This window comes from Macaca fascicularis, chromosome 6, assembly GCF_037993035.2.
Source record: "Macaca fascicularis isolate 582-1 chromosome 6, T2T-MFA8v1.1".
Classification (NCBI taxonomy): Eukaryota; Metazoa; Chordata; class Mammalia; order Primates; family Cercopithecidae; genus Macaca; species Macaca fascicularis.
This window is the reverse complement of record NC_088380.1, coordinates 168,846,092-168,870,938: the sequence shown is the minus strand read 5'-3', so window position 1 is coordinate 168,870,938 and position 24,847 is coordinate 168,846,092. Positions and strand designations below refer to the sequence as shown.

At 35.3% G+C, this 24,847-nt stretch overlaps 1 protein-coding gene across 8 annotated transcripts in view; it reads right to left on the bottom strand.

Moving 5' to 3' along the window:
- The window catches only part of GABRG2 (gamma-aminobutyric acid type A receptor subunit gamma2), a 96,201-nt gene extending 76,100 nt beyond the window's left edge, over window positions 1-20,101 (bottom strand). For 4 of the 8 annotated variants that reach the window (XM_073995198.1, XM_073995199.1, XM_073995200.1 and 1 more), the window contains exon 1: window positions 19,540-20,101. Coding sequence is in view for 4 of the 8 variants with exons in the window: in XM_065547037.2 (XP_065403109.1) it covers window positions 13,259-13,365 (107 nt within the window). In the remaining 4 variants the exon portion in view is untranslated. Of the gene's footprint in view, window positions 1-13,258; window positions 13,600-19,539 lie in introns of those variants that run through there. The other 4 variants (XM_065547037.2, XM_065547038.2, XM_005558457.5 and 1 more) reach the window with 1 other exon arrangement.
- Between the last annotated feature and the right edge of the window lie 4,746 nt (window positions 20,102-24,847).

Here is a 24,847-nt window from a genome sequence, read left to right as displayed (position 1 = left end):
GATATTTGTGGAAATTTTCTAATAATAAAGTATGAGATAATTGGGCTTAAAATTTTAAAAATTTTGTGGGGAGAAATAAAATTTCATTAATGAACTAGTACTCTGGTTTCTTATTAATTTTGTATACAATTTTTAATCTCTTACTATTTGCCTGGATTTATACACAGATTAAGTTCAATAACAAATTTTATGGATAGAAAATAAGTATACTTTTGTCAGTGGTCTCTATGAGAATCCCTTAAAATTTTAAACATTCAATTAATGTCCAAATCATAATAATTAACTTGGAATTTAGCAATAGTCTTTGCCATTTATTAGACGCAAAGTATTTAGCTCTATAAAAACAAACCTATTTACACATTTACACACATTAGTTAAATATAATGCAATAATTTCATTACAATGCCATAAAATAAGTATGTTTTAAATCATTGACATAATAGTAAAATCAATAACTGGTTCTTGGTCTCGCTAAGATTTTGCAGTAGGATTTAGAACAACACGTTACATAACTCTGATGAAGCTAAAAGTCAGCGCTTGAGTTAATTGTCAAGCAACTGAAAACTGGTAGGTAAATTGCAACCCTCACCATTCCCCAGATTATATAGGTACACTTTTCCCTAAGAATGAAACTGTTGGTATTAGTATATGGAGTCTTACACCAATCCAAACTCCTTCCCTAGAATACAATTCAAATTACTTACCATGGTTTTGAGACCATACATTAAGAAATAGTTTTCTGCCTCCCAAGTTCTTCCCCCTGACTGTTTCATTCTCAATCTATCTTCCAGCCACCTGGACCTTCTTTTCATACTTAAATTACACCGAGTGCTTATTTCTTTGGGGATTCTTTTACCTGCTGTTACTTATGATGATAATGGTCTTCCCTTCAATCTTTTCATTGCTGGGTGCCTTTCCTCCTCTCATAGTCTCAACTTCTTATCCATTATTCATAATTGCCTTTCCTGGCCAGTATATGCAAAGTAAAATTTCCTGGATTATCTTCATCACACCGCACTTGTTATTTCCTCAATGCTATCACAATTTGAAGTTTATTTAATTTGTTTGTTTACTGTCTGCTTTCCCCCAGACAGCAAGGTCTATTTCCTAGTACAGTGCCATGCAAGTATTAGAAACTCAATAAACATTTATTGAAGACAGGAAGGCAGGAAGCAGGCAGGAAGGAATTTGTCCACCTTGCATTTATATTCATTCTGCATTTAACACATTACCTCAGAGCTCAACAGGGGCCAAATGGTATCTTATGTTAGCTTATTTCAGGGGAAAAATGAACAGAATCATGTGGGTTTATTGGTTTAAAACTGCAAAAATTAGCCAGACATGGTGGTGCACCCCTGTAATCTCAGCTACTCAGGAGGCTGAGGTGGGAGAATTGCTTGAACCTGGGAGGTGGAGCCTGCAGTGAGCTATCGCACCACTGCACTCCAGCCTGGGCGACAGAGTGAGACCCTGTCTCAATAAAAATAAGTAAATAAAACAAAAATAAATAATGTTTGAGTATAAGATGTATATCTGGGTGCACAATTACCTTATATCAGAATCGATAAGTGAAGTAAATCAATATATAGGTATGACATTGTCTATAAGTAAATTTATAAAAGCAGTGTTATATATTATTACATTATATATAATATATTATATTTTTAAAACTATGTCCTTCTTCTAGAATATAGGCTTTACAAGAGCAAGGATTCTGTTTGCCTTGTTCAGCACCATATCTTCAGCAGCTGGCACGGTACTAGCAACATAGTGGGTAGGAATTAATAAAACGTGATTAACAAAATAACTAGTAATCCAGGAGGGTATAGTGTGGGTTACCTGAATCAGAGTATACAACTACAAACTCTAATTTTGTGCTTTATGTGCATTTGCACTTTTCTGATATATTTTATTAAAACTTAAACAACTGTTAAGAATCTGCTTGGTACATCACATACAACCTGAAGTAAAGGAGACTAAAATTGAATCAAGAAATCTCTCCATCCTCATATGACTTTCTAGAATTTACTGTGATGCTTGGTCATCAGAGAAATTGAGCTGCACATGCAAAGGGAAGTCGATCTCCCAAGAGGACTTCCATCATGGACCATGGAAACTGTGTAAATGGCCTGTTGAGCCCAAGAGTACCTGGAAAATTACAATCAACTGTAATAGATGTTTTGAGGAGTATGTGAGTACTCATATATTTTTGTTTTTATGACACTGAGTTCATTTTATTTGCATTTTTAAAATTATTAATTATGTAATATTAATGCATTTAATTTAAACAAATTTAATAAATTTAATGATTAATATATAAAATATTTTTTATGAGGTGACATGCAATGTGACTGAAAGGTTGTAGATTTTTGTTTGTCTAGACAAAGTCACTTTTATTATTTCAGGCTTAAAAATACAATAATTCGCTTAGCTAAATATCGTTCCATGTATGACCTCACTTTTTAAACTTTAAATAGAAAATACCTATGACAAAATTACATCTCAAACACTGAGCCATCACTCTGATGAAAATTCTGTATTGAAGAAAGATGACATGATTTTAAAAAATAGATAAGAGGTGGCCGGGCACGGTGGCTCACACCTCTAATCCCAGCATTTTGGGAAGCCGAGGTGGGCGGATCATGAGGTCAGGAGATCGAGACCATCCTGGCTAACATAGCGAAACCCCTTCTCTACTAAAAATATAAAAAATTAGCTGGGCCTGGTGACAGGCGTCTGTAGTCCCAGCTACTCCGGAGGCTGAGGCGGGAGAATGGCGTGAACCCGGGAGGCGGAGCTTGCAGTGAGCCGAGATTCCACCACTGCACTCCAGCCTGGGCGACAGAGCGAGACTCCGTCTCAAAAAATAAATAAATTAATTAATTAATTAAAATAAATAAATAAATTTAAAAAAAATACACACACACACACACACACACACACACACACACACGGTAAGCTGCTCTGAAAGCAACGCCTGTGAAAGGTGATAGGAAAATAAGCCCAGTGTTTAAAGGGATCTGATTAAGTTTAATGTGGCATAACACTATTTGTGAGGATACAATGAGAAGAGCAATTTGCAACCCAGAAGAAGGCCCTCACCAGAACACAGCCATGCTGGCATCCTGATCTCAGACTTCGAGTCTCCAGAACTGAGAAACACATATCTGTTGTTTATAGGCCATGTAATCTACGGTGTTTTGTTTTAGTAGCAGAAGCAGACTAAGGAATCAACTTCATGTAGATCCCTCCCATTATGCATCAGGATAGGTCTGTATCATCAACAGTATATGACAGAAGCAATGGTGTATAATTTTTGACACTTTATTGTAAAGACCATGGCTTTCAATCTTGAAAACCCTCTCTCCCACTCCCTTCCTCCCTCCTTCTTTCCTCCCCCAATCCATTCTGTCTCCTCTTTCCAACTCTCCAACACCATGTAGAGCTCATAAGACAAGAAACTGGAACTTCCTTTTAATAGCCACATTGGAGTGAGCCTGAAAATTGATTTTCTAGCACCTTAAGATGGCCAGGACCCTGTTCAACAACTTGACTGCAATCTTATGAGAGATCCTAAGGATTCCTGCTCCTCAAACACTGCAAAATAAGAAGTATTTCTTATTTTCAATTGCTAACTTTTGAATAACTGGTGATGTAGAGTTAGGTAACTAATGCAAAGACAGATGATATGTAAGGTTGCAATGACTTAAAGTAACTTAAACTGTCATACACTGAAATAGTGTTTTGCTAAATTTCTTACAATAAAATACATCCATGCTACGTCCTAGACATTTCATCAAGAGTAATAACAGATGCCTTCAGCATCACTTGTGCAATAACATCCATGACAGTTTGTTTTCAATTAGCTTCAGACTAGAAGCATCAAGGGGATACTGGGTAAATGTACTGTAATTCATACCATGGAATTCATAATAATGAAAAACAACTCATGATATGTGCAAAAGTATTATATCTCAAAAATATTATGTTGAGCAAAAGAAGCTGGGCACAAAAAAGTAAGCATATTGTTAATTGCATTATTATGAAGTTGTGCAACAGAAAAATATAATCTACGATTAAAGAAATCGGAAAAGAGGCTACCAGGGGCAAGCAGGGATTGGAGAGAGGAAGAATGATGACTATTAAAGAAGCACAATAAAACATGCGATGTGATAGAAAAATCACACACACACACACATTCTCACAAACACAAACACACACACACACAGGGGTGGTGGTTATAATGCTGCATACATTTGGAAAAAAACTTCATCTAACTGTATATTAAATTCTGAATAATTTATTGAGTCTATATTATGTCTTTATTTAAAAAAAATAGTTGTGGGGGAAAAGTCTATTATGTGGTGAGTGAATTGGAAGGTAGCAAAAACATATTCAGAAAGGTATTTTGGGCAGTGTTGAAGTAACCCAGGTGACAGATGATGTCGAATTTTGTTATATGATCAGATGTATGAGGCACAAAGAAAACTGAAAAGTTAGTCATGACCCTGAAGAGCAAAATGCCAGCTTAGATTGTTTCCTTCCTCATTACTCTCCAGATTCCACAACAACTGCTTCCACTTCATGCTGTCCAATATAAACTTGACCATCAAGAGTAGCAACCTGAGTTTGCTCTGAATAATGAGTTGAATACATTTGCCTAGCAACTCAGTGATAATGTTTTACAGTATCTTTGGGAAAATATCCTTCTTTCCATACAGTGACAAAATTATCTTCAGGAAGGAGTCTTGTATTACAGTACATCTTTTCTCATTTAAATAGAAGCTATTCCACACTGTTAGAGATATTATTAAGTTCAATGTTTAAATAGGCATTCTGAAAATTTAGGGACCTCTACCCAATTTGCTTATCTCATACAAGTCAAAGCAACAGACTGAAGAATTAGAAAAGTTGTACTTTAAAAAAATCCCTCTTCAACACTCCCACAAAGTTCAGAATTTAGCAGGGATGGGGGGACTACTTGTGCCTCCAGGGATATATCAGGGGATAAATAATGTTCTGTATTAATAACAAAACCAACAATAACAATAACAGTAGCAAAAATAATACCCAGTAAAGGTCACTTACTCTGTGCCCTTTAATATGTATTGTATCAATTCCTACTCAAAATAAACTTATGAAAAATTATTATCTTTCTTTTTATTTGAGACGGGATCTCACTCTGTCACGCAGGCTTGAGTACAGTGGTGCAAACGTGGCTCACTGCAGCCTTGAAATCCTGTGCTGAAGTGATCCTCCTGACTTAGCCTCCCAAGAAGCTAGGACCACAGGCATGTGCTACCATACCCAGATAATTTTTTTTTTCTTGAAATAAGGTCTCACCATGTTGCCCAGGCCAGTTTGGAACTCCTGGGCACAAGCGATCCTCCTGCCTCAGCTTTCCAAATCTTCATTTTTTTATATATATGAAAAGATAGAGTGAAACTGGTTGACTGAGGGTCAACAAACTGAACCCTGATCAAGTGTGTCTCCATAGCTTATGCTATTAACAAGTATACTATGCTGTGGAAACTATTTTTTTGCTTATTTTCTTTTATTTTTTTTCTGACAGCCATATATGCTGACTTAGAGTGAGATACTGTAAAACAAGTTGAAAATATTTCCTTTTATTGAAAAGAATAAAAATTTGGGGGAAAATGAGTGCAATTTGTATTACTTAATTAAGCATACAATTATTGAACATCTGTTAGAGACTAGGCGTGCTATGAAAGGTGAGTTGTATCAATGGCATCTCTTCCTTTGTGGGTCCTAGCTTTTAGCTGAGAGAGTTAGAAAATTAAAAAGTAAAAACAATAAACCAATAAATAACGTAATTTTTTTCTGATTAATTACTAAAGGCTATAAGTGAGTACTAAGGCAAAGTAAAGCAGAGAGGATTAGAGGACTTGGAAGTACAGGGTGGAGTGAAGTTTGCAATTTTACATTGAGTGTTAGGTGCAGGCTTTGTTGAGAAGGTGAGGTTTGAGCAAAAGCTTCCCAAAGGTGAGTTAATCAGTGGATATGTGAGAGAAACACATTGCACAGGGAACACAATATTGTACAAACTTTTCCCTATGTTATCATGACTAATTTTCCTATACTGAGAAAAGAAGAAGACAAACATCCTATTCTCATTTAGTATAGATGGTACACTGCTAAGAAGGAACAGAGCTTTCTATAAAAGACTAGTAAAACAGCCCTCGGTGCCTTTTCTTTCCCCGTCCTCGCAGCTACGTGTAGAAGTTTAAGGATTAAATGGCAGAGGAGTACTTGTGGAAGAAGGTTATTGGCTTAGGAGTAGAAGGAATTGTTCAATTTCTTATCTCCTACCATAGTGGGAGGTAGCTCCACTTCTGCCTACGGAAATCAGGTAATTCACTCATAAATGTCCACCATCAAAAAAGACTAAGAGGCCAATTGTTATCTCTACTACAAACACAAAAACTTTTACAACCTCTTAGCATTCTCTAAACAAGTAGTTAGAAAATTCTTTAGGGAAATTTGGCCTGTATTCTCTATAATGCAAAAATCCCAGATTTGACTCAAATACAATTCATTTCATAAATTAATTAATAAATTATACATTTATTTCTCTTTTTATGTTTGGAGTTGCTTTCCTCAATTATGTATCTCAAGTGTGTTTTCAAAAGCAATTTATAAAAAGAACTGATAACCAACAAAAAAAGAACACGTGAAAGCATCAGTCATTTATTTTTTCCTTTCAAGATTTTAATGACATAATATATCCAGTTTGTTTTAGCTGTTTTACTGATATAAATATACAGTAAGTTCTGCTATTTCTTTAGGTGTATTTAAGCAAATACACACTGTATATTTGTCTTACTAGGTAGACTTTGGCTTTACAGCAACACTTGGGTTCATGGCAGGGTTTCAATTATAACAAAGGATCTTTGCTTTAAAACATCCCTTGTTTTCTCCACGATTATGTTATTTGGTACTTATGTGGTTTTCTTTATGAATGGGTGGAGAGTGTAGTATCAGTGCTACTTATTTAGCATTTACATGGTATTTTATCTATGCAGAGTTATACAATGATTTTTATAATAATATAGAATTATTACCATAGTTTGTGCTCTTATATCATAATACTGTAGGGATTAATATGATTTGAAGTTAAGTTTTATTTTTACCCTAAACCACTAATGTGTAACTTTAAAGGAGCTTTTTATGTCCTTTTTAAAAGGATATTTATTCTGTGGTATGGGGAACAAATGAATAGGAAATAACCCTCCCCAGTAATGCAAGTTAGAGAGGACTTTTACATTTCTAAACAACCAAAGTATATCCTTACATTTAGAAAAAAAAAGCGGGGGGCGGGGGGTGACTATACTTGTTCAATGTGATGTATTGCGATATGAATTCAAGGAGGGGATCTTAATTCTGTTCTACAGCTAATAGTAAAGGATCCTTGAAGAAGTCCCTTAATCTCTCAATATCTCATTTTCTACAGTTGTCAGAAGAAAATATTATCTTTTTCATCTAACTCATGAGTCTACTGAGAGAATAAAACTGTGAATGTAAACATTCCTGTAAAAATGTAAAATCCCTATTACTTTCTAGAAATTAAAACTTCTTATTACCCTAGAAATTGAAATGTAAGAGCTTTTATGTTGTTACCACATAGTAACGTTAATTAACTGGTTGCTCGTATGATTGGGGTAATTCAAAATATGTCATCATTCAATACCTACATATTAAAATTATACATATCCATATATGAAGTTGTAATATTATTTCTACTTTAATATTGAGTGTAGTTGCCTCAATTTTGTCTTCCACTTTTCTAAGAATTTGTGTAAGAAAACTGGAGGACAACATTGAGCAAGTTTCCTACAGATTTGCTCAATAGAAGGCAAAGTCTCCTCTTTAAAAATGGAATGACATGCTATAGTTAAGTTTCTGGATGTTCGGATGAATAATTAAGTGCAGATTAAACTGTGCTTTACTTACGTGGACACAACCAATGAGGAAATATATATTCTAAACATAATTTTGGTTCAGCTGTAAATAATTCCATTTAATATGCTCTTAAATTAAGAAAAACTGAATTTTAGACTGTTACTAAGCATTTCTGTCTAGACCTTTCAATCAAAACAATGAAAATGTAATAATGATGTCATTATTGGAGATTGAGTATCTTAAACCATGTCTTTATATAGATTAGACATTTTGATTTATTCAGTGGACTGAATGGATGTAAAGTATCTGTTGTGGATTCTATCATCTGACGACAGAATGAGAGAATCATGAATATTAAAACTAGTAAATAACTTGTAGATAATCCAGTCCACCTGTTACACTTCTAGGAACACTATTGGTGGATTGAGACTCCAAACTGATTTAAAAAAAACAGAAGATAATATTGACAGATCTAAAAAACCAAGTTATTATGATTCATATGTATGCACATATATAAATATCATTATATATGTATACATGTTGACTTATATCCACATTCATACTTATTATATTATGTTGCTTCTAATTATCTATTGTGTTTAAGCAAGTTATTTAATCTGTCTATAATCTTGGTTTCCTAGTCTTTCAAATGTAGTTGATGATAAATACTTTATGGAGTCACAGTGAGGATTAAGTGTGTGTGTGTGTGTGTGTGTGTGTGCGCGCGTGTGTCTTATTTCATTCAATGTGTATGTATAATGTGACACAAGTGGAGCATAAAATTGATATTATCTTATGACTATTTGATTTCTGACTTTGAAGAGGTCACATAGGTGTCTAATACCCCGGCAGGAGAAAGATGCATTGCCTTCTGCATGACTACCTGAATAAAGTATCACATCTGGAATATTCATCTCAACTGAAATCCTGAATCTTTAAGCATTTAAATAGTGCTGACACCCGTAGTGGTCAAACCATCTCCAAACTACTCTGATTATAACTTTTAATTATAATTCAGTCTTCTATAATCAGTCAATTTGGCAGAAGTATTTGGAGAACAACAAGTATGTATAATTCCAGTAAAGCCTACTTGTACTTAAACTGAAAAGTCTGTCTTGGAATGGCTGGGAAATTGTAGTAGAGAGGTAGCCAGGACCCTAGTAGCATAATATTTATAGCAAAGAAATACAGTATCTAAAATTAGTCTTAACTTCCTTCCAATTTGAGTGGAAATCCTTGGCATGAAACAATTTTTTAAAGTATAGAACAGAGACCTCTATCATTAAAATATATATGCTTTAAATCAATTATTTTGAGGAAATTAGCTGCTCTAAATGAATCTAGGACATGAAACAGGCGTTTGTATAACTCATTATTTAAATTACAAGCCAATTTTCAACTTCTGCCTGCAATTCAGGTGTTTTGTTTAGAGAGTAGTGGGCAACTGGGTTCTGGGAAATACTGGGTGATGAGTATTTACTTTCTTTCTGTTCTTCTTTATTTTTTCTTTCAGGTTAATGGTGGCTTCAGGATAACCTTTCAAATTTGGAAGGTAGAATAACCCTACCCTTCAAATAGTCTACCCAGTCTACCTCAGGATAGACTATTTGAAATGTTTTGTCTACAAGTAGAGCAATTTAGGATGCTGAGGAAATAAATTTTTTTCTGGAGGATACCAGATGGAGCATTTAGAAAGATAAGGAATAAAAAGCTTGTCTGTAGAGATTAATTCTGTAAACAAATAAGGGTATATTGAAGAACCAAAATTTTTTTTCTACATGCTTAGTCCTAGCCTGTTAAAGAAATATGTAAAATAAAATTATAGAATAAAAACACTTTAGCAGCTCATAAGAAACATCACGGAAAGCATCTTAGTTTAGGCAACAGCTAAAAGTAGAAAATATGTATAAACCTTTGACTGCATTTTTTTTTAAAAAAAATTCAGAATGAGCACTTTAAAGTTTGGATGGATCATCAAAAATTCAGTCCAATTTATTTCTGCTCAGTCTATCCTTGAAAAATAATTGTTTGTCACTCTAAGCATATTATAAAATCTTATTTTATTCTAATAAAATGAAAACACTTTATGTTTCACTTATTCTTGTTTACTCTAAATTATTTTTTATGTTTTTCTATATTTTTTCTTCCCTTTAGTGTATTTTTACTCTGACATGGAATAAAATTACACCAAAAAAGTTTATAAGAGTATAAGATTTGTTTTAAAATCTCTATTCACATATATGTGGTATATACATAGTTTTTCAATATAATCACATACACATTATATATGTATATATGTTTTATTTTTTTTGGAACCAATATCTTCTCATAACTAATGTGGATGCGTTCTTTATACTATTCCTCATGCTTTATTATATGTATAATTTTCTCAATGATTGACATACAAATAAAAGATTATTGATGTTAAATTGATTCATCCTGCCCAGCTGAATAATAAAGTATGAATTATCAAAACACTTTTAAATATTAAATATAGCAATAAATAAACTTTTGGAAATCAGCAAAGTATAGACCACTTTTCTTCAAAGTGAGATCTAGGGTACTTGTTGAAAATATTCCTGTTGAATATTCCTGTTCTCCACCCCAGACATAATGATTCAAAAGCATTCAGTGTATAGTGTAGGAATCTCCATTTTAGCAAGTTCCGCAGGTTATTTTTTATGACAGCACAAGATATGTGAATGTTTAAAAATTTTGAGTTTCAGAAATTAACTATTTCACTTATAAGAAGACATATTAGTTATTAATATTGTCACTTCGATGCTTTATTTATCTCCTTGTTTTACTTTTGTAAAGACACAGACTAACAAACTTTGTCATTTAATGAGGATGAAAACAATCTTTTGAGTTATATAAATAAAAAACCAATTATTTATTTTGATTTCTCTTTAACTTTCCAGGTGGTTCTGCTACTACTGTTTACCACAAAAGTATTATTTCATAAATACCATTTCCTATGGGCTCCTCGTGTCTCAAATATTTCCCAGTTATTTATTGTCCTTCCTTAGGATCAACTTTAGAGATCAAAGCTTCTATTTACCTCCAGTCCTACTAAACGATTCAAATGACTTTTTTTATGGGATTGCAGCAGACTGAAACTCGGATCACATTCTCTGCACCAAACAGCAATGACTCCATTCTCTGTCACTGTGAGAGAATGCAAAGATTACCACTGTGGGGAGTTTCCATTACAGATAGCTCATGTTTTTAGAGCTCTTTTAAAAAACTCATCTAAGGTAGTCTGGTACAAATTGAAAATTAGAACGTATCATCAAATTTACTTTTTATATGACATTGAAATGGAAAAGGTGGGGCTGTGGCAACAAGAAGACACCTGAAATAATATTTTATTATGAACTACAGTAAAGTTAAACATGTTTAGGTTAAAATAGGGTTACTGAAGATAAAATGCCTAATATTTTTAACTATTAAGTTAGACAATTGTTTACTAGGATGGAGATGAGTCAAAAATAAAGACATCCCCTTGTGTCTTGTCTAGATTTTAATCCACAGGTTTCATTAATGGTAGAAATAGAGGAAAGATATTTTCTATTAGTAAGTAACTATCTATTTTCTAATTTCTGAAACAAATTAACAGCTATCCACAACCTTAAGTATAAAAATGAGTTCAAATTTTGAATCGAACATTTTTTTTCAGGATTTCACTAAATTATCTTACATATAAGACTGTTTCCAGTAAAAGGCCCTCTCCTATTCTGAGAAAACTACTGAAATCTTATAATCCTAGTGAAAATACATTCTATTTTTATAGTAAATAAGGAAAGTACAAAAAGTGCTGGAAGAGTTAAGCAGACCCTCTGTTTAGAAACTCTAAAGTGAGATTTTCTCTCTTTGTTTTGCTGGACTTCTTTATCATAAATCTATCTGTCTTGCTACCCATCTTAGATAAGAGGGGGCCAGAGAAGTTGCCTAGTTTCAATCATTTTTTTTAAAAAAACTAGTTTAACCTCCATCCCTTTCAGCTGCATTTGTTACAACTACCATGTAAGATTGTCATCTCACAAAAAAATGTTAGGGCACTGTCTTGATATAATTTCTACAGCTAGTTTTCGTTTGTTTCTTTCTTTACATTGGTAGGATATGAGAGGTATATTTATAGAACTTTATTTCAAAATGAAAGTATAGAAGAATGCAAGTAATGTAAATAGTGGACCTCTAACATGACTTTGGTCCTAGCTAGAAGGTTTGGAGAGTGGGGGAGGTACTTAGGTAGGTAGACCAGTAGCCAACTAAACTGCATGGATGGTTACTCCTCTAATACACTTAGCTCAAGGAAGTTCAAGTAAATTTTAATGCCAGGCACTTCAGAGCATATACATTCTCAGGGTTTTCAGGAGTCCAGTCTCCAGCCTGTCCTTTTTGTTTCTATTCAGTGCAATAAGGTTTTAAAGCATTAATGCATACTTCACGATTTTGGCATCACAATCACCTGGTTCAGCATATTTTCCAACACTGCAGCAAGGCCAACTCTTTTCCAGACACATATTCCCCTATGCAATAATTTAACTACATTCTCCACCCTATGCCCAATAGTCCTCTTCCCATATCAAGGAGGGAGTAGAGGTAATCAGATCAGGATCTCTATATTTCATTAGTGTCCCGTGGCTTCATTGGCCTTCTGTCTGATTTTATGGATGCCCTGAGTATATTTAGAGACGTTCTATCAGGTTAGACAAGCCTCTCTATCCCTTTGGCCCTAACCAGGACTGCTGTCCCTGGTGCTGAACCATGTTTGCACACGGGGAGTTGGCTGTTGGGTCAATGGGACTGGATGCAAAACCTGGCTGACTGACCTTAAGAATGCCAGGTGCAGAAGCAAGCGATGCCTTAGTACACAGGAACAGGGCCGCCCGCCGCCCCTCCCCCCAGCTCCCTCACACATATCTCTCCGGTGTGCGCCAGGACCCATTTGTAAATTTCTTCATCAGACCCCCACCCAAAACGCTTGCAACATGGCCTCAAATGCCGGCGTCTATCAGCACAGCCCACTCCGACATCAGACTGCAGTAATGTCAAAAATGCTACTCCCCAAATATTTAGTCTTTATGAGGTTACCTTTTCCACTCTAAAACCAAACAAAAAATAAAATAAAATCCAATAAATGAATACATTAACGAAAGTGACCTTCCACTTTTCTTCCTCCAGTCCCCGCCCCATGTATTCACTCTCCCCTAAATTATAAAGCCTCCCATCCTAGGAGAGTGTTTTAAATCTGGGTGGTCTCCAGAGTTCCCCCTCCCCACACCTTCTCCCCACCTCTTCAGAACAAAACGACGCCAAAAAGGGCACATCTTACCCAGGGTAGAGCGACAGCAGGAGCAGAATCCACACCGTCATTTTCTGTGAAAATACAGGAGTCGAGTAGACTGAGCTTCCTGTGCTCCATATATTTGGCGAACTCATCGCTTTTTTTTTTTTTTTTTTCCTCCTCTCGCCTCTTGCCTCTTGGTTGCAGAAGAATCCCTCCCCTTTGTATTATTCTTATGCTTATGATCTGGTGGTGGCTCCCCCCACCTGCCTCTAGTAGGTCCCGTTACTGGGGAGATGGATTGCTACCAGATTTGGGAATTAATATTCAGGGGGCAGAGATAAGATCAGCACAAACGCTTGCAGATACCATCAAAGCGTCACTCTGGCAGCGGCTTCCAAGTCTGGGGGAGTAATATCATCGAGGCAGGGGGAGGGTACAAGGAGAGACTCACACGGAGACAAATAAGGGAGAGGGAAAGACGCGCACACTCGTGTATACTCATGCCCCTCACACTTACGCGTTCTCCCCCGGGTCCATCTCTTTGGGGTTATTTGTTTGTTTTGATTTTTTTTTTCTTTTACAGGGGGCAGCGCCCTGTGCGTGTGTGTGTATTTAAAATAAATAGGAAAAAAATCACTAGCGACTCTGCGTGATTAACTGTCACGCAGATTAACTATGAGGTCAAAGTGGAAGTGATGCACGCTGCTGCAGCACGAATTAACACATGCGTGGTGTCTTTCCGAAGCTTTTTAACCCTTTACTGCACACACAAGCACGCAAGGACTGGCATTCATGGAGACAAGAGATGCTTTAGCAAGCCCAGAAACTACATCATCAATGACAGAAGGTTTGTGGTCGTCAGATCTGCCAAGAATCCTTATTTTAAACTCGTACAGTCTTAGAAATCATGGTTGCATTGTTAGAGCTGGGGGAGCAGACAGTGGGGGAGGTGTGAGTGTCTCAGTAAGTCATCCTGTAGGCAGACAGATTTGGTGAATTCAATTTGAATGAGAGAAGAAAACATTGATAGAATTAAAGGACATGGAGAAATTCTATGCTACTCAGAATTCATTCCTCCCTTGTCAGTTCTCCAACCCCAGCGAAAATGCACAGGCACAAAACTGCTTGAAGTTTGACAAATGTAATTGCACAGGGATAGCGGCTTGAGTAAAGATTACACACCACAAAATAGGAGAGCCGTTTTTTGAAGGAAGGGTGGGCAGAGGGGTATAATCAGGAGGTCATTTAACAATGCAAAGGGTTTTCTGTTTGTTATGTGGGGGTTGATTTTTTTGTTCTTCTTGGTAATAATCCTGAAAGTTTTTAGGTTGGATGAGTGGTATTAGCATGCTACTTTCTTGCCTAGAATGTTACTATAGATACTAATATATAGAAGATACCCCCTTTATACCAAACTAGTTCATCCACCACAGAGGAAATCCCTTTCATTAATCATGAAAAATAAAGTGGGGGAGTGTTTCATGGTTCTTTGAAGTCAAGATACCACCACAAAAGTATGCAGGAAGCAGTACTAGTGATGAGGACCAATCTTAGCCCTTTGTGGAAAGTGAAAAAGAGTTGTTTCAAAATAAGTGCCTTTTCTTCCAGGAATGGAATTTGAGTAAGGAGTCCAGGAGACATAGGAATAGAACATGAGAAAATCAGGTCCACGCTCCATCACTAACACTAAAGTATACCCAAGGAAAGCGGAAAGAATTACCAGTAGCTGTTGTTCAACACATGGGTTGAGGAGACGCATTCTGACAATGAAGCAAAAAAGGCCTGACAGACCCACCTGGAATCCCGCAAGGCTTTATAACTCTGCCTCAGGCAGAGTTATTCTTTTTTTTAATGATTTTTTATTATACTTTAAGTTCTAGGGTACATGTGCAGAATGTGCAGGTTTGTTACATATGTATACCTGTGCCATGTTAGTGTGCTGCACCCATTAACTCGTTCTTAAGGCATTTAGACAAAAATCCAATGAAAACCATATTCAAATGCAATTTTGACTTTTTTCCATTGTGACTAAAATATTGGCAGAGCAAACATAAATCCCCTTTTTATATAATCCTCCTGTTCTTTGCCGCACTGTGAAGGTATTTTTCCTTTCTTTAATTAATTAATTAATTTAGAGACAAGGTCTTGCTCTGTCACCCAGCCTGGAGTGCAGTGGGACAGTCATAGCTCACTGCAGCCTCAAACTCGTGGGCTGAAGCAGTCCTCCTACTTCAACCCGCTAAGTACCTGGGACTATAGGACTATATCCCTATGCCTGGCTAATGTCATGCCCCTTCTTATGTTCACAATTTTTCTTCCAAAGAGCCTAGTTTGTTTATAGCTGTATATATTTTCTTAGTGAAATTATTGAATCACACTTTTGTAGGCTAAGATTTCTGTGTGTGTGTGTGTGTGTGTGTGTGTGTGTGTGTGTATTTACTTAAGTGCCTACAGAACCCAAGCAAGTGAGATAAATGGAAGACATTGGCAGGTTATGAATCAGTAAAGTGGTGAAAACCATGCACACTCAAGTGCCAATACTCCATCCAAATGGAGCTACCACACTGTTCAGTTCCAGTCAAAATTGCCAGAAGAAATGGAAATAAGAATTGCAGAGTCAAATGCTCTAATTTTTAAAATGCAAAGGAGGACAACCCAAGTAGGCATCCAGGCCACAAGGTTGCAATTTTTATGGACTATATAAAATATCTACCATGCATGACATTTCCAATTTTTTTGTGTAACTTTCTCAAGTGAGTTTATTTATTGTCAAACGTAACGATTTTGTGAAAACGAATGCTGACACGTTCACAAAGAAGTGATTCATATACTGATCCCTTATCAGTATATGAATGGCCCCTGTAAATTAGAAGCTATTGAATGATGGAATTTTGTCCAGCATATTATATTAAGAGAAACCATAGAAGTAATTTTAATATTTATAGTATCTGAGTACAAATTTAATTGTGCCATTCATAGCTAGTAGGCATCAGTATGCCTCTGTGGATCTTTCTTATCTGCTGACTGCTGTCTTAAAAAAAAGTATTTTAATATATTTTCTAAGATTTTACAACACGTGTTATACTCAATGGTGTTTATAAGAGACCTAGTAATTTCTTTTGTTATCAACTTTGAGGTATACTCTTGCCCATTTTTAAGATTACACTTATAATCAATAAAGTAACCATTATTTGATAAACATCATGCTTATCTTCTCATTGTACATAGTATATATGTATCTATTATAGAGGAAATATATAATGTATTTTCCTATCTGACACAAATTTTATGTCTGAGACCCCTACAACAAATGACAGATTAACAATAGAAAGGCATAAATATTTATTTCATACAAATTTTATGTGACATGGGAGCCTTTAGAAATGAAAGGTCAAAAGAAACAGGGAAAACTGTATATTTTGTGCTAAATTGAATAAAGAAGTGGATAGTTGTGCAGAAACATTATTGGATGAAAACAGATATTATCTAAAGGGCATAAATGGGGGAACTCAGAGAGACTTGCTGGTTCAGATTGTTCTCCACGTCTCTGTGTCTTCAGAGATAAAGACCTTGTTTTATGTGAGGCACGGGGAGGACATCCCTTGGATGAGGGCCTTATGACCTATTTTCAGGGGAAGGTCAACTAGGTTTTATGGCCCACTGCTGGGGAAAAGGAGCGAAGGAAATTCTCCATAGTTTCTACGGCCTGATTCAGGAGAGAAGGGGTGTAGAAGAAGGTCAGAAAGACCTTCTTGCTTCTGTGGTTTTCTCAATTTCCTTCAGTCTAAAATCCTCAGTATGCCAAGTTGCCGCATATATGTGTATATGTGTGTGTATGTATTTAATTATATTAACGTTTGAAAAACATTGGAAAGTAAAAGAAGAAAACTACCACCCAAATCCACTTATCCAAACAAGCCTTGCCAATATGTTGGAAAATTGTTTTACAAGTTAATTCTCTATGAATGAAGTTTTTTTTTTTTTTGCTTATAATTTGACATTGTATTATTACTACTATTCTTGTGATAGTTACTACACCCAGAAGTGAATTATGAGGTTATAAGTTGGACAAGTTTGGTTGTTGATATCTAATCTCTCATTACTTGGAAAAGTAAAATATATTATTTTTATTCTGCTTCTGATAGTGATAGACTATTCTGTAGGTAATAATTATTACTATTAGACAAAATATTAAATAAGCAAATATGTGAAGTAGTGGGATGCTACCTAAAGGAGGCAGAAAGTGTGAAGATATGGCCAATAAGAGAGGAAATTGAGGCCGGGGGAGGTGGCTCACGTCTGTAATCCCAGCACTTTGGGGGGCCCAGGCGGGCGAATTACCTGAAATTCAAGACAAGCCAGGCCACCATGGTGAAACCCCATCTCTCGTAAAAATACAAAAAATTAGCTGGGCATAGTGGTGTGTGCCTGTTGTCCCAGCTACTTGGGAGGCTGAGGCAGGAGCATCGCTTGAACCTGGGAGGGGGAGGTTGCAGTGAGCCGAGATTATACCACTGCATGCCAGCCTGGGCAACAATAGCAAAACTCCATCTCAATAAATAAATAAATAAATAAATAAAATTGAATTGGATAAGATCTAAGATTTTGTGGCTTTTCCCCGGTGGAAACTTCCTGGTTTTTAGCACAGAAAGTCCAACATCCAGGAAACCCTTCCATTCCAAAAATGCAGGAAGGTTAGAATCAGCAGACAGCAGCAATCTTATTGACTTGATGTTTAAGAGGAAACTTTGGCACTAACAGAGCAGCTCACATGAGCAGGGAAATCACAGACAGAAATACAAGACTCCACATCTGTATGTAAACTTGCCTTAAATTTTGTTCGCTTTTGTGTGAAAAAGAAGAAAAGACATAAAGAAGCCCAGAAGAAAGCAAAAATTGAGAGACTTAAAAAGTTAAGCAAATATTTCAGCTGCCACTAACTGCAGGAGACACAGAGTTTGAAGTTTGAATTCCAATAAGTGAGGGGGTCTTCATAAACCTCTCTGACATTCCTTCAAAACCCCTGAAGGACCATAACTTTTCTCTGGTCTTAAACAATGGATTTTCTCTAAGGACGAAACTGAGATTGATCAAACTGCAAAAAGTATAAAATGAATCCTCCACAAGATTAATTTATCAGTAATTTAACTCATAATATTGATAATAAAAATCAACAGGAATCAATCAGAGGGATATAACAAATCAGAATGTCATTAATATACAAAATGTCTTGTACATTGTTTAAAAAAGGTCACAAAACAGTATAGATAATAGGATAAATATATATACATATATATATTTGTATGTGTGGATATATATATATTTTTTAATACAGTCAATAGAAACAGGCAAAACCTGAGATGCTCCAGATACTACAGTTGGCAGATAAGGATATTCAAGTAACCACTATAAAGTTGTTACAGAACTTAAAGAAAAATTTGGTAATAAAGTATTTACGGTCAAATAAGTTAGCAGTAGTGAATCACAGCAGATAAATGGAAATTATTATTATTATTACTATTATTATTATTATTACAGAGTCTTGTTGTGTCACCTAAACTGGTGCAGTGATCTTGGCTCACGGTAACCTTCTTCTTCCAAGTTCAAGTGATTCTCCTGTTTCTGCCTCCCGAGTTTCTGGGACTACTAGTGCGTGCCACCATGCCCAACTAATTTTTGTATTTTTAGTGGAGACGGGATTTCACCATCTTGGCCACGCTGGTCTCGAACCCCTGACCTCATGTGATCTTCTGGCCTTAGCCTCCCAAAGTGCTGGGATTACAGGAGCGAGCCATTGTGACTGGCTGGAATGATTTTATTTTCTTAAAAAGCAAAATAGAAACTGTAGAACTGAAATGTATAGGGCCTGAAAGGAACGAGTCACTGCGTAAGTTTTCATAGCAGGTTGTCAATTACAGAATAGCAGTTGAAGAAGTGATCAGCAAAACTTGAAGACAGATTAATAAAAATTATCCAATATTAAAAAAAGAAATATATTAAAAACAAAAATAAAAGAGACACAGGCTAACTGTGAGATAACATCAAACATCCTAATAAAGTTGTGTAGAGGGAGAAGAAAGGAAGAATTAAGCAGAAAAATATACAAAGTAATAATGGGCAAAATTTTCCCAAAATTGCTGGACAATATTAACATATAGATCCAAGAAGCTTAGTAGACCCAAAGCAGAGTAAACACTGTAAAATCGACTTGTAGGGACTTTATAGTCACACATCCAGAAACTAAAGATACATTGAAATTTTGGAAAGTACCCAGAGAAAGAGGAACCATTACAATCTCTAGAGAGGCCAATAATATAGTGACTTACCAAAACAAGTGAGCCCAGGAAATAGTGGATGACAACTTCTTTTCCTTTCCTTTCCTTTCCTTTCCTTTCCTTTCCTTTCCTTTCCTTTCCTTTCCTTTCCTTTTTCCTTTCCTCTTTCCTTTCCTCTTTCCTTTCCTCTTTCCTTTCCTCTTTCCTTTCCTCTTTCCTTTCCTCTTTCCTTTCCTCTTTCCTTTCCTTTCCTTTCCTTTCCTTTTTCCTTTCTTTGCCTTTCCTTTCTTCTTTCTTTTGTTTTCTTTCTTTCTCTTTCTTTTTTTTTGTCTTGCTACGTTTTCCAGGCTGGAGCACAGTGGCTATTCAAAATCATTGCACACTACAGCTTGGAACTCCTGGGCTCAAGCGATCGTGCCTCAGCTTCCCGAGTAGTAGTGATGACAGGCAAGCTCCACCATGCTGGCTTCTTGGATGACAACATCTTTAAAGTGCTGAAATAAAATATATACACAGAATTCTATATCTAGTAAATAAATCCTTCAAAAATAAAAGCAAAATAAAGACATTTTCAAATAAATGAAGGCTGAGAGAATTTGTCACCAGTGAAACTGAACTAAAAATAATGCTACAGAAATTCTTTATGCTGAAAGTGAGACCAGATGGAAACCCAGATCTAGAAAAAGGAGTGAGGAGCACTGAAAATGGTTAATATGTGAGAAAACAGAAAAAGAGGGTATATTTTATCTTGATATCTTTAAAAGGCACCTGACTTTTTAATGCAAAAACCGTAACAGTGCATTTTTGAGTTTATAGCACATATAAAATATATGTTAACAATAGCACAAAGTAGTGCCACGGGATGAAATTACAACGAATTTAAAGACCTCAATTCACTTTATTGTGATTCTAGAATTAGGCAATGCTTCATTTCCTTAAGTAGAATCTGTTCCAATGAGCTGAGCAGAAGAGATTGGTTTCATAGAGAGGGGCTGAAGGAGGCAGAAGTGAACAATTAGTCAGTAGTCCTTTCGAAGTTTACTTTTCTTGCAAGGTGGGGATGGGGGAAAAACAATAGAAAAATAACATTATTTAACACCAGGTTACTTGAAGCTAACTCTTTTGTTTTGTTTTATTTTTTAGAAACAAGGTCTAACTTTATTGTCCAGGCTGCAGTATAGTGGTATAATCATAGCTCACTGCAGCCTAGAACTCCTTGGCTCAGGTGATCCTCCCACTTCAGCCTTTCAAGTAGCTGGGACTACAGGTATGCACCACCACACCTGGCTAATTTTTAATTTTTTTTTTTTTAAGGAGATGCAGCCTCACTATGCTGCTCAGGCTGGTGTCATACTCCTGGCCTCAAGTAATTCTTTTGCCTAAGCCTCCCAAAGTGTTGGAATTACAGACCTGAGCCTGTACACCCTGCCTTCGTTGCTTTTTGTGTGTGTGTAAGGATTAAAGTAGAGAAAATTTCATTATCCTGTCACCTGAAGATTTCAACTGACCTCTTTGAGAAGTTGGCTGTTATCTGTCTCTTCTCATTTCTGTGAAGGTCAGATAACACCTTAGTTTAGGTTTGGTAATCTGGAACTTTAGCATAAATTACTCCCATTTGGTTTTTACTCTGGTCTGTTAGGGCCTAGTGTAAGAGCTTAGTCCAAAATAATAGCCTCCTATAATTTGTACTTAACATTTTCTGGAGTTGGAGATAAATAAAATTCTACTGTTATAAGTTTCTTGCTTATCTAATGAAGTGATATAATAGTAACTGTAAATAGACTTCGATACATCAAATATGAAAATGGCAATCCTGAAAGTATCAACAAAAATAATACAAAAAAGATATATTTAAAAACACAGAAATTAAAACAAAAAAACTAAAAAATAATTTAATATATGAAAAATAAGGCAGAAAGTACAGAGCAGAGAAGGAAAATAATGGGACAAACAAAATCCAAATAGCAAAACTGTGGCTGAAAGTAGATATGAATCCAAGGAGTATTATAAAAGATAATGAGAGGTTTATTACAATGATAAAAAGATTAACTCACCAAGGAGACATACAAATTATAACAAATTACATGTCTGATCGTAGAGTTTCAAAGTAAATGTAGTAAAAGCAGAGAGAGCAGGAGTAATAGACAATCCCATAATCATACTTGGAGATATTAACAGAAGTTTTCTGACTTGACGTGTATAGAATACTACATCAAGTAATTGCAGAATAAACTATAAAATGTGCATTCTTTTCAAGTTCTCACAAAAAAAAGCTTCATGATTTGGCTCTCTTTTTGTCTGTTATTGGTGTATAGGAATGCTAGTGATTTTTGCACATTGATTTTGTATCCTGAGACTTTGCTGAAGTTGCTTATCAGCTTAAGGAGATTTTGGGCTGAGACGATGGGGTTTTTCAAATATACAATCATGTCATCAGCAAACAGAGACAATTTGACTTCCTCTCTTCCTATTTGAATACGATTTCTTTCTTTCTCTTGCCTGATTGCCCTGGCCAGAACTTCCGATACTATGTTGAATAGGAGTGGTGAGAGAGGGCATCCTTGTCTTGTGCCAGTTTTCAAAGGAAATGCTTTCAATTTGTGCTTTTTATACTCACTATAATAGTCACAATGAACAAAACTGGTAATACCAATTTTATTAATTTTATTTTGAGGACATAGAGTAACAAAAACTGAAACATTTCTGGTGAAAATGTAAAATGGTTCAACAACTTGCAAAATATTTTGGAGCTTCTAGCAATGTTAATCACTCATTTATCATAAAACTAAGTGATTCTACTTCAAGATATTTATTTTTTAAGTCAAAATATATATCTCTAATAAAGCCCTTCTAATAAAGAATTATATAAATATATTCAAACTGGAAACAGTCCAAATGTCATCAACAGGAAACCAAATAATCAGATTTTAGTATACATATACAATGGAATACCATTCAGCAACAATCTTATGAAAAACTCATTGATATTACACATTCAATCACATTGTTCAATGTCAAAAGTATTATATTAAACAAAGAAAAAAAAATAGTACATATTACCTAATTCCATTTATACAATCTTCAAGAGTAGCAAAATAAGTCTATGTGATTAAAATCAGTACAGAAGTTGCCTGTAATGGGTAGCAATTCACTGATTGAGGCACAGGAGAAATTTCTTGAGTGAAGTAATCTTCCACATTTTTATGGGAAGTTATAAATAGGCTTAAATGCTTATAAACTCATTGAATCATACACTTAAGATCTAAGCATTTTCACTATGTGTCAATTTAGTCTTAATTAAAAATTTGATTAATAAATATTATGTTAATCATTAAGCATTTTTCCTACGCCAGGCTGAGTGCTAGGTGACAGACCTTATTTAATCCTTATTTTAAAATTCCTACAAAGCAGATACTATTATTATTAAAGTTTACTATAGAGAAGATTAAAGTTTACGAAGGTTACATTGCTTGCCCATAGAGTTCATATAGTCCATGGTAGAGCAAGTTTTAAACCCAGATAATCTGATTTTAAAATTTGCACACTTACGCATAAATGTATACAGTGTTTTAATAATATGATTGCAATAAACAGCATTTTTATCAATTCACTTATCTAATCATGAGCTATAACAAAACTTTAGTGACAACATGCTCTGATACAGAAAGTATGTAATTCAGAGCCAGGAATCTTGATTCTGTCATTAACTCTGTGACGTTGAAAAAATTACTGCATTTTTCATATACGATTTTCTCATCAGTACAATGATGGGATGGTATAGGAGATAGACACAAATCTTAAAGTTATAGCATTCACTGACCATGAGACAAAATATCTATAACTCCTCCAGAAAAATTAGCTCCTTTAATTAGACCATGACATTAATGGGGTCAATGTCCATGTTATTTCACTAAAAGAAAAACTGGAAAAAATGCTTTGTTTAGTCATCTTAAGCTGAGTGTTCTTAAATTTCACAGGAGAGTCAAAGTACTTACTCCGTGGTTCAGGAGAATACTAGATGAGCCAGATTAAGAGACTGACTCATTTTTTCCATGCTTTGAACTTGGGCTGTCCTCATGACTTGCTTTGTTCAAGAGAATGTACAGATTTGTAAGTTCTGAAGTCTGGGCCTCCAAGGCCCAGAAACAAATGTGTGAAGTCCAATTTGACCATTCTTTTGAAATCACTAGGTTTATCATTTTTTTTAAATGCCAAAAAGATAGTCTGAAAACTCCTAGCCATTCTCAATATTTTACTTGGTATGGCACACAATGTAAAACTTGATCAGTGCTGTGAATTACCCTGTAATGATTCTAAGATATTTTGGGCAATCATGACACAGTTAAGCAAATTTTTCCCAGGCTATCATCTTATTGCTAATGATATTCCTCCCAAGGACTTCCTTGTAGACATGAGTCACAGGAGTGCCTGTGGGACAGACAGGCCTGGAACTGTAGTGTGAATTACCTTTCTAATGGCTTCCCAATCTCCACAGGTATCCCTACAAGAGGATTTTAAACTGCCGGGACAAATAAGGGGCAAGTAGAAATGACAGTACACAATCATAGTGATCATTTATGGCATTCTTGGAATATACTTTAATTAATTTCCTTTCTTTTTTTCAGACAAAAGGTGAATTTTTAAAATTGATACCTAACATTTTATACATGTTTATGGCTCATGTGTGATATTTTGATACATTCATACAACATGTAATAATCAAGTAGAGTATTTAGAATATCCAACATCTTGGACACTTGTTACTTTTTGTTTTGAGAACATTTCAAATCTTCTCTTCTAGTTATTTAAAAATATACAATAAATTATTGTTAATTATATTCACCATATTGTGCTATTGAGCAGTAGAATGTATCCCTCCTATCTAGTTGTGGGTTTGCATTCCTTCATCAACCTCTCCCGGTCCTCCTTTCTTCTCTATCCTTCCCAGCCTTTTATAACCATAATTCTGCCGTTTACTGCTGAGTACAACTTTTTTAGCTTTCACATGTGACTAAGAACGTGCACTATGTGTCTTTCTATGGTTGACTTGCTTCACTTAACATAACTTTGTCCAGGCTCATCCCTGTTGCCATGAATGATAAGATTTCATTTTTTAAATGGCTGGAGTAGTATTTCATTTGCATGTATATAACACATTTTCTTTATCTATTCATCTGTTGATGAACATTTAGGTTGATTCCACTCTTGGCTACTGTGAATAGTGCTGCAATAAACAACGGGGGTGCAAATATGGCTTTGATATACTAATTCCCTTTCCTTTGGATAAATACAGCCGTGAAATTGCTGGATCACATGGTAGTTCTATTTTTAGTGTTTTGAGAAACCTCCATACTGTGTT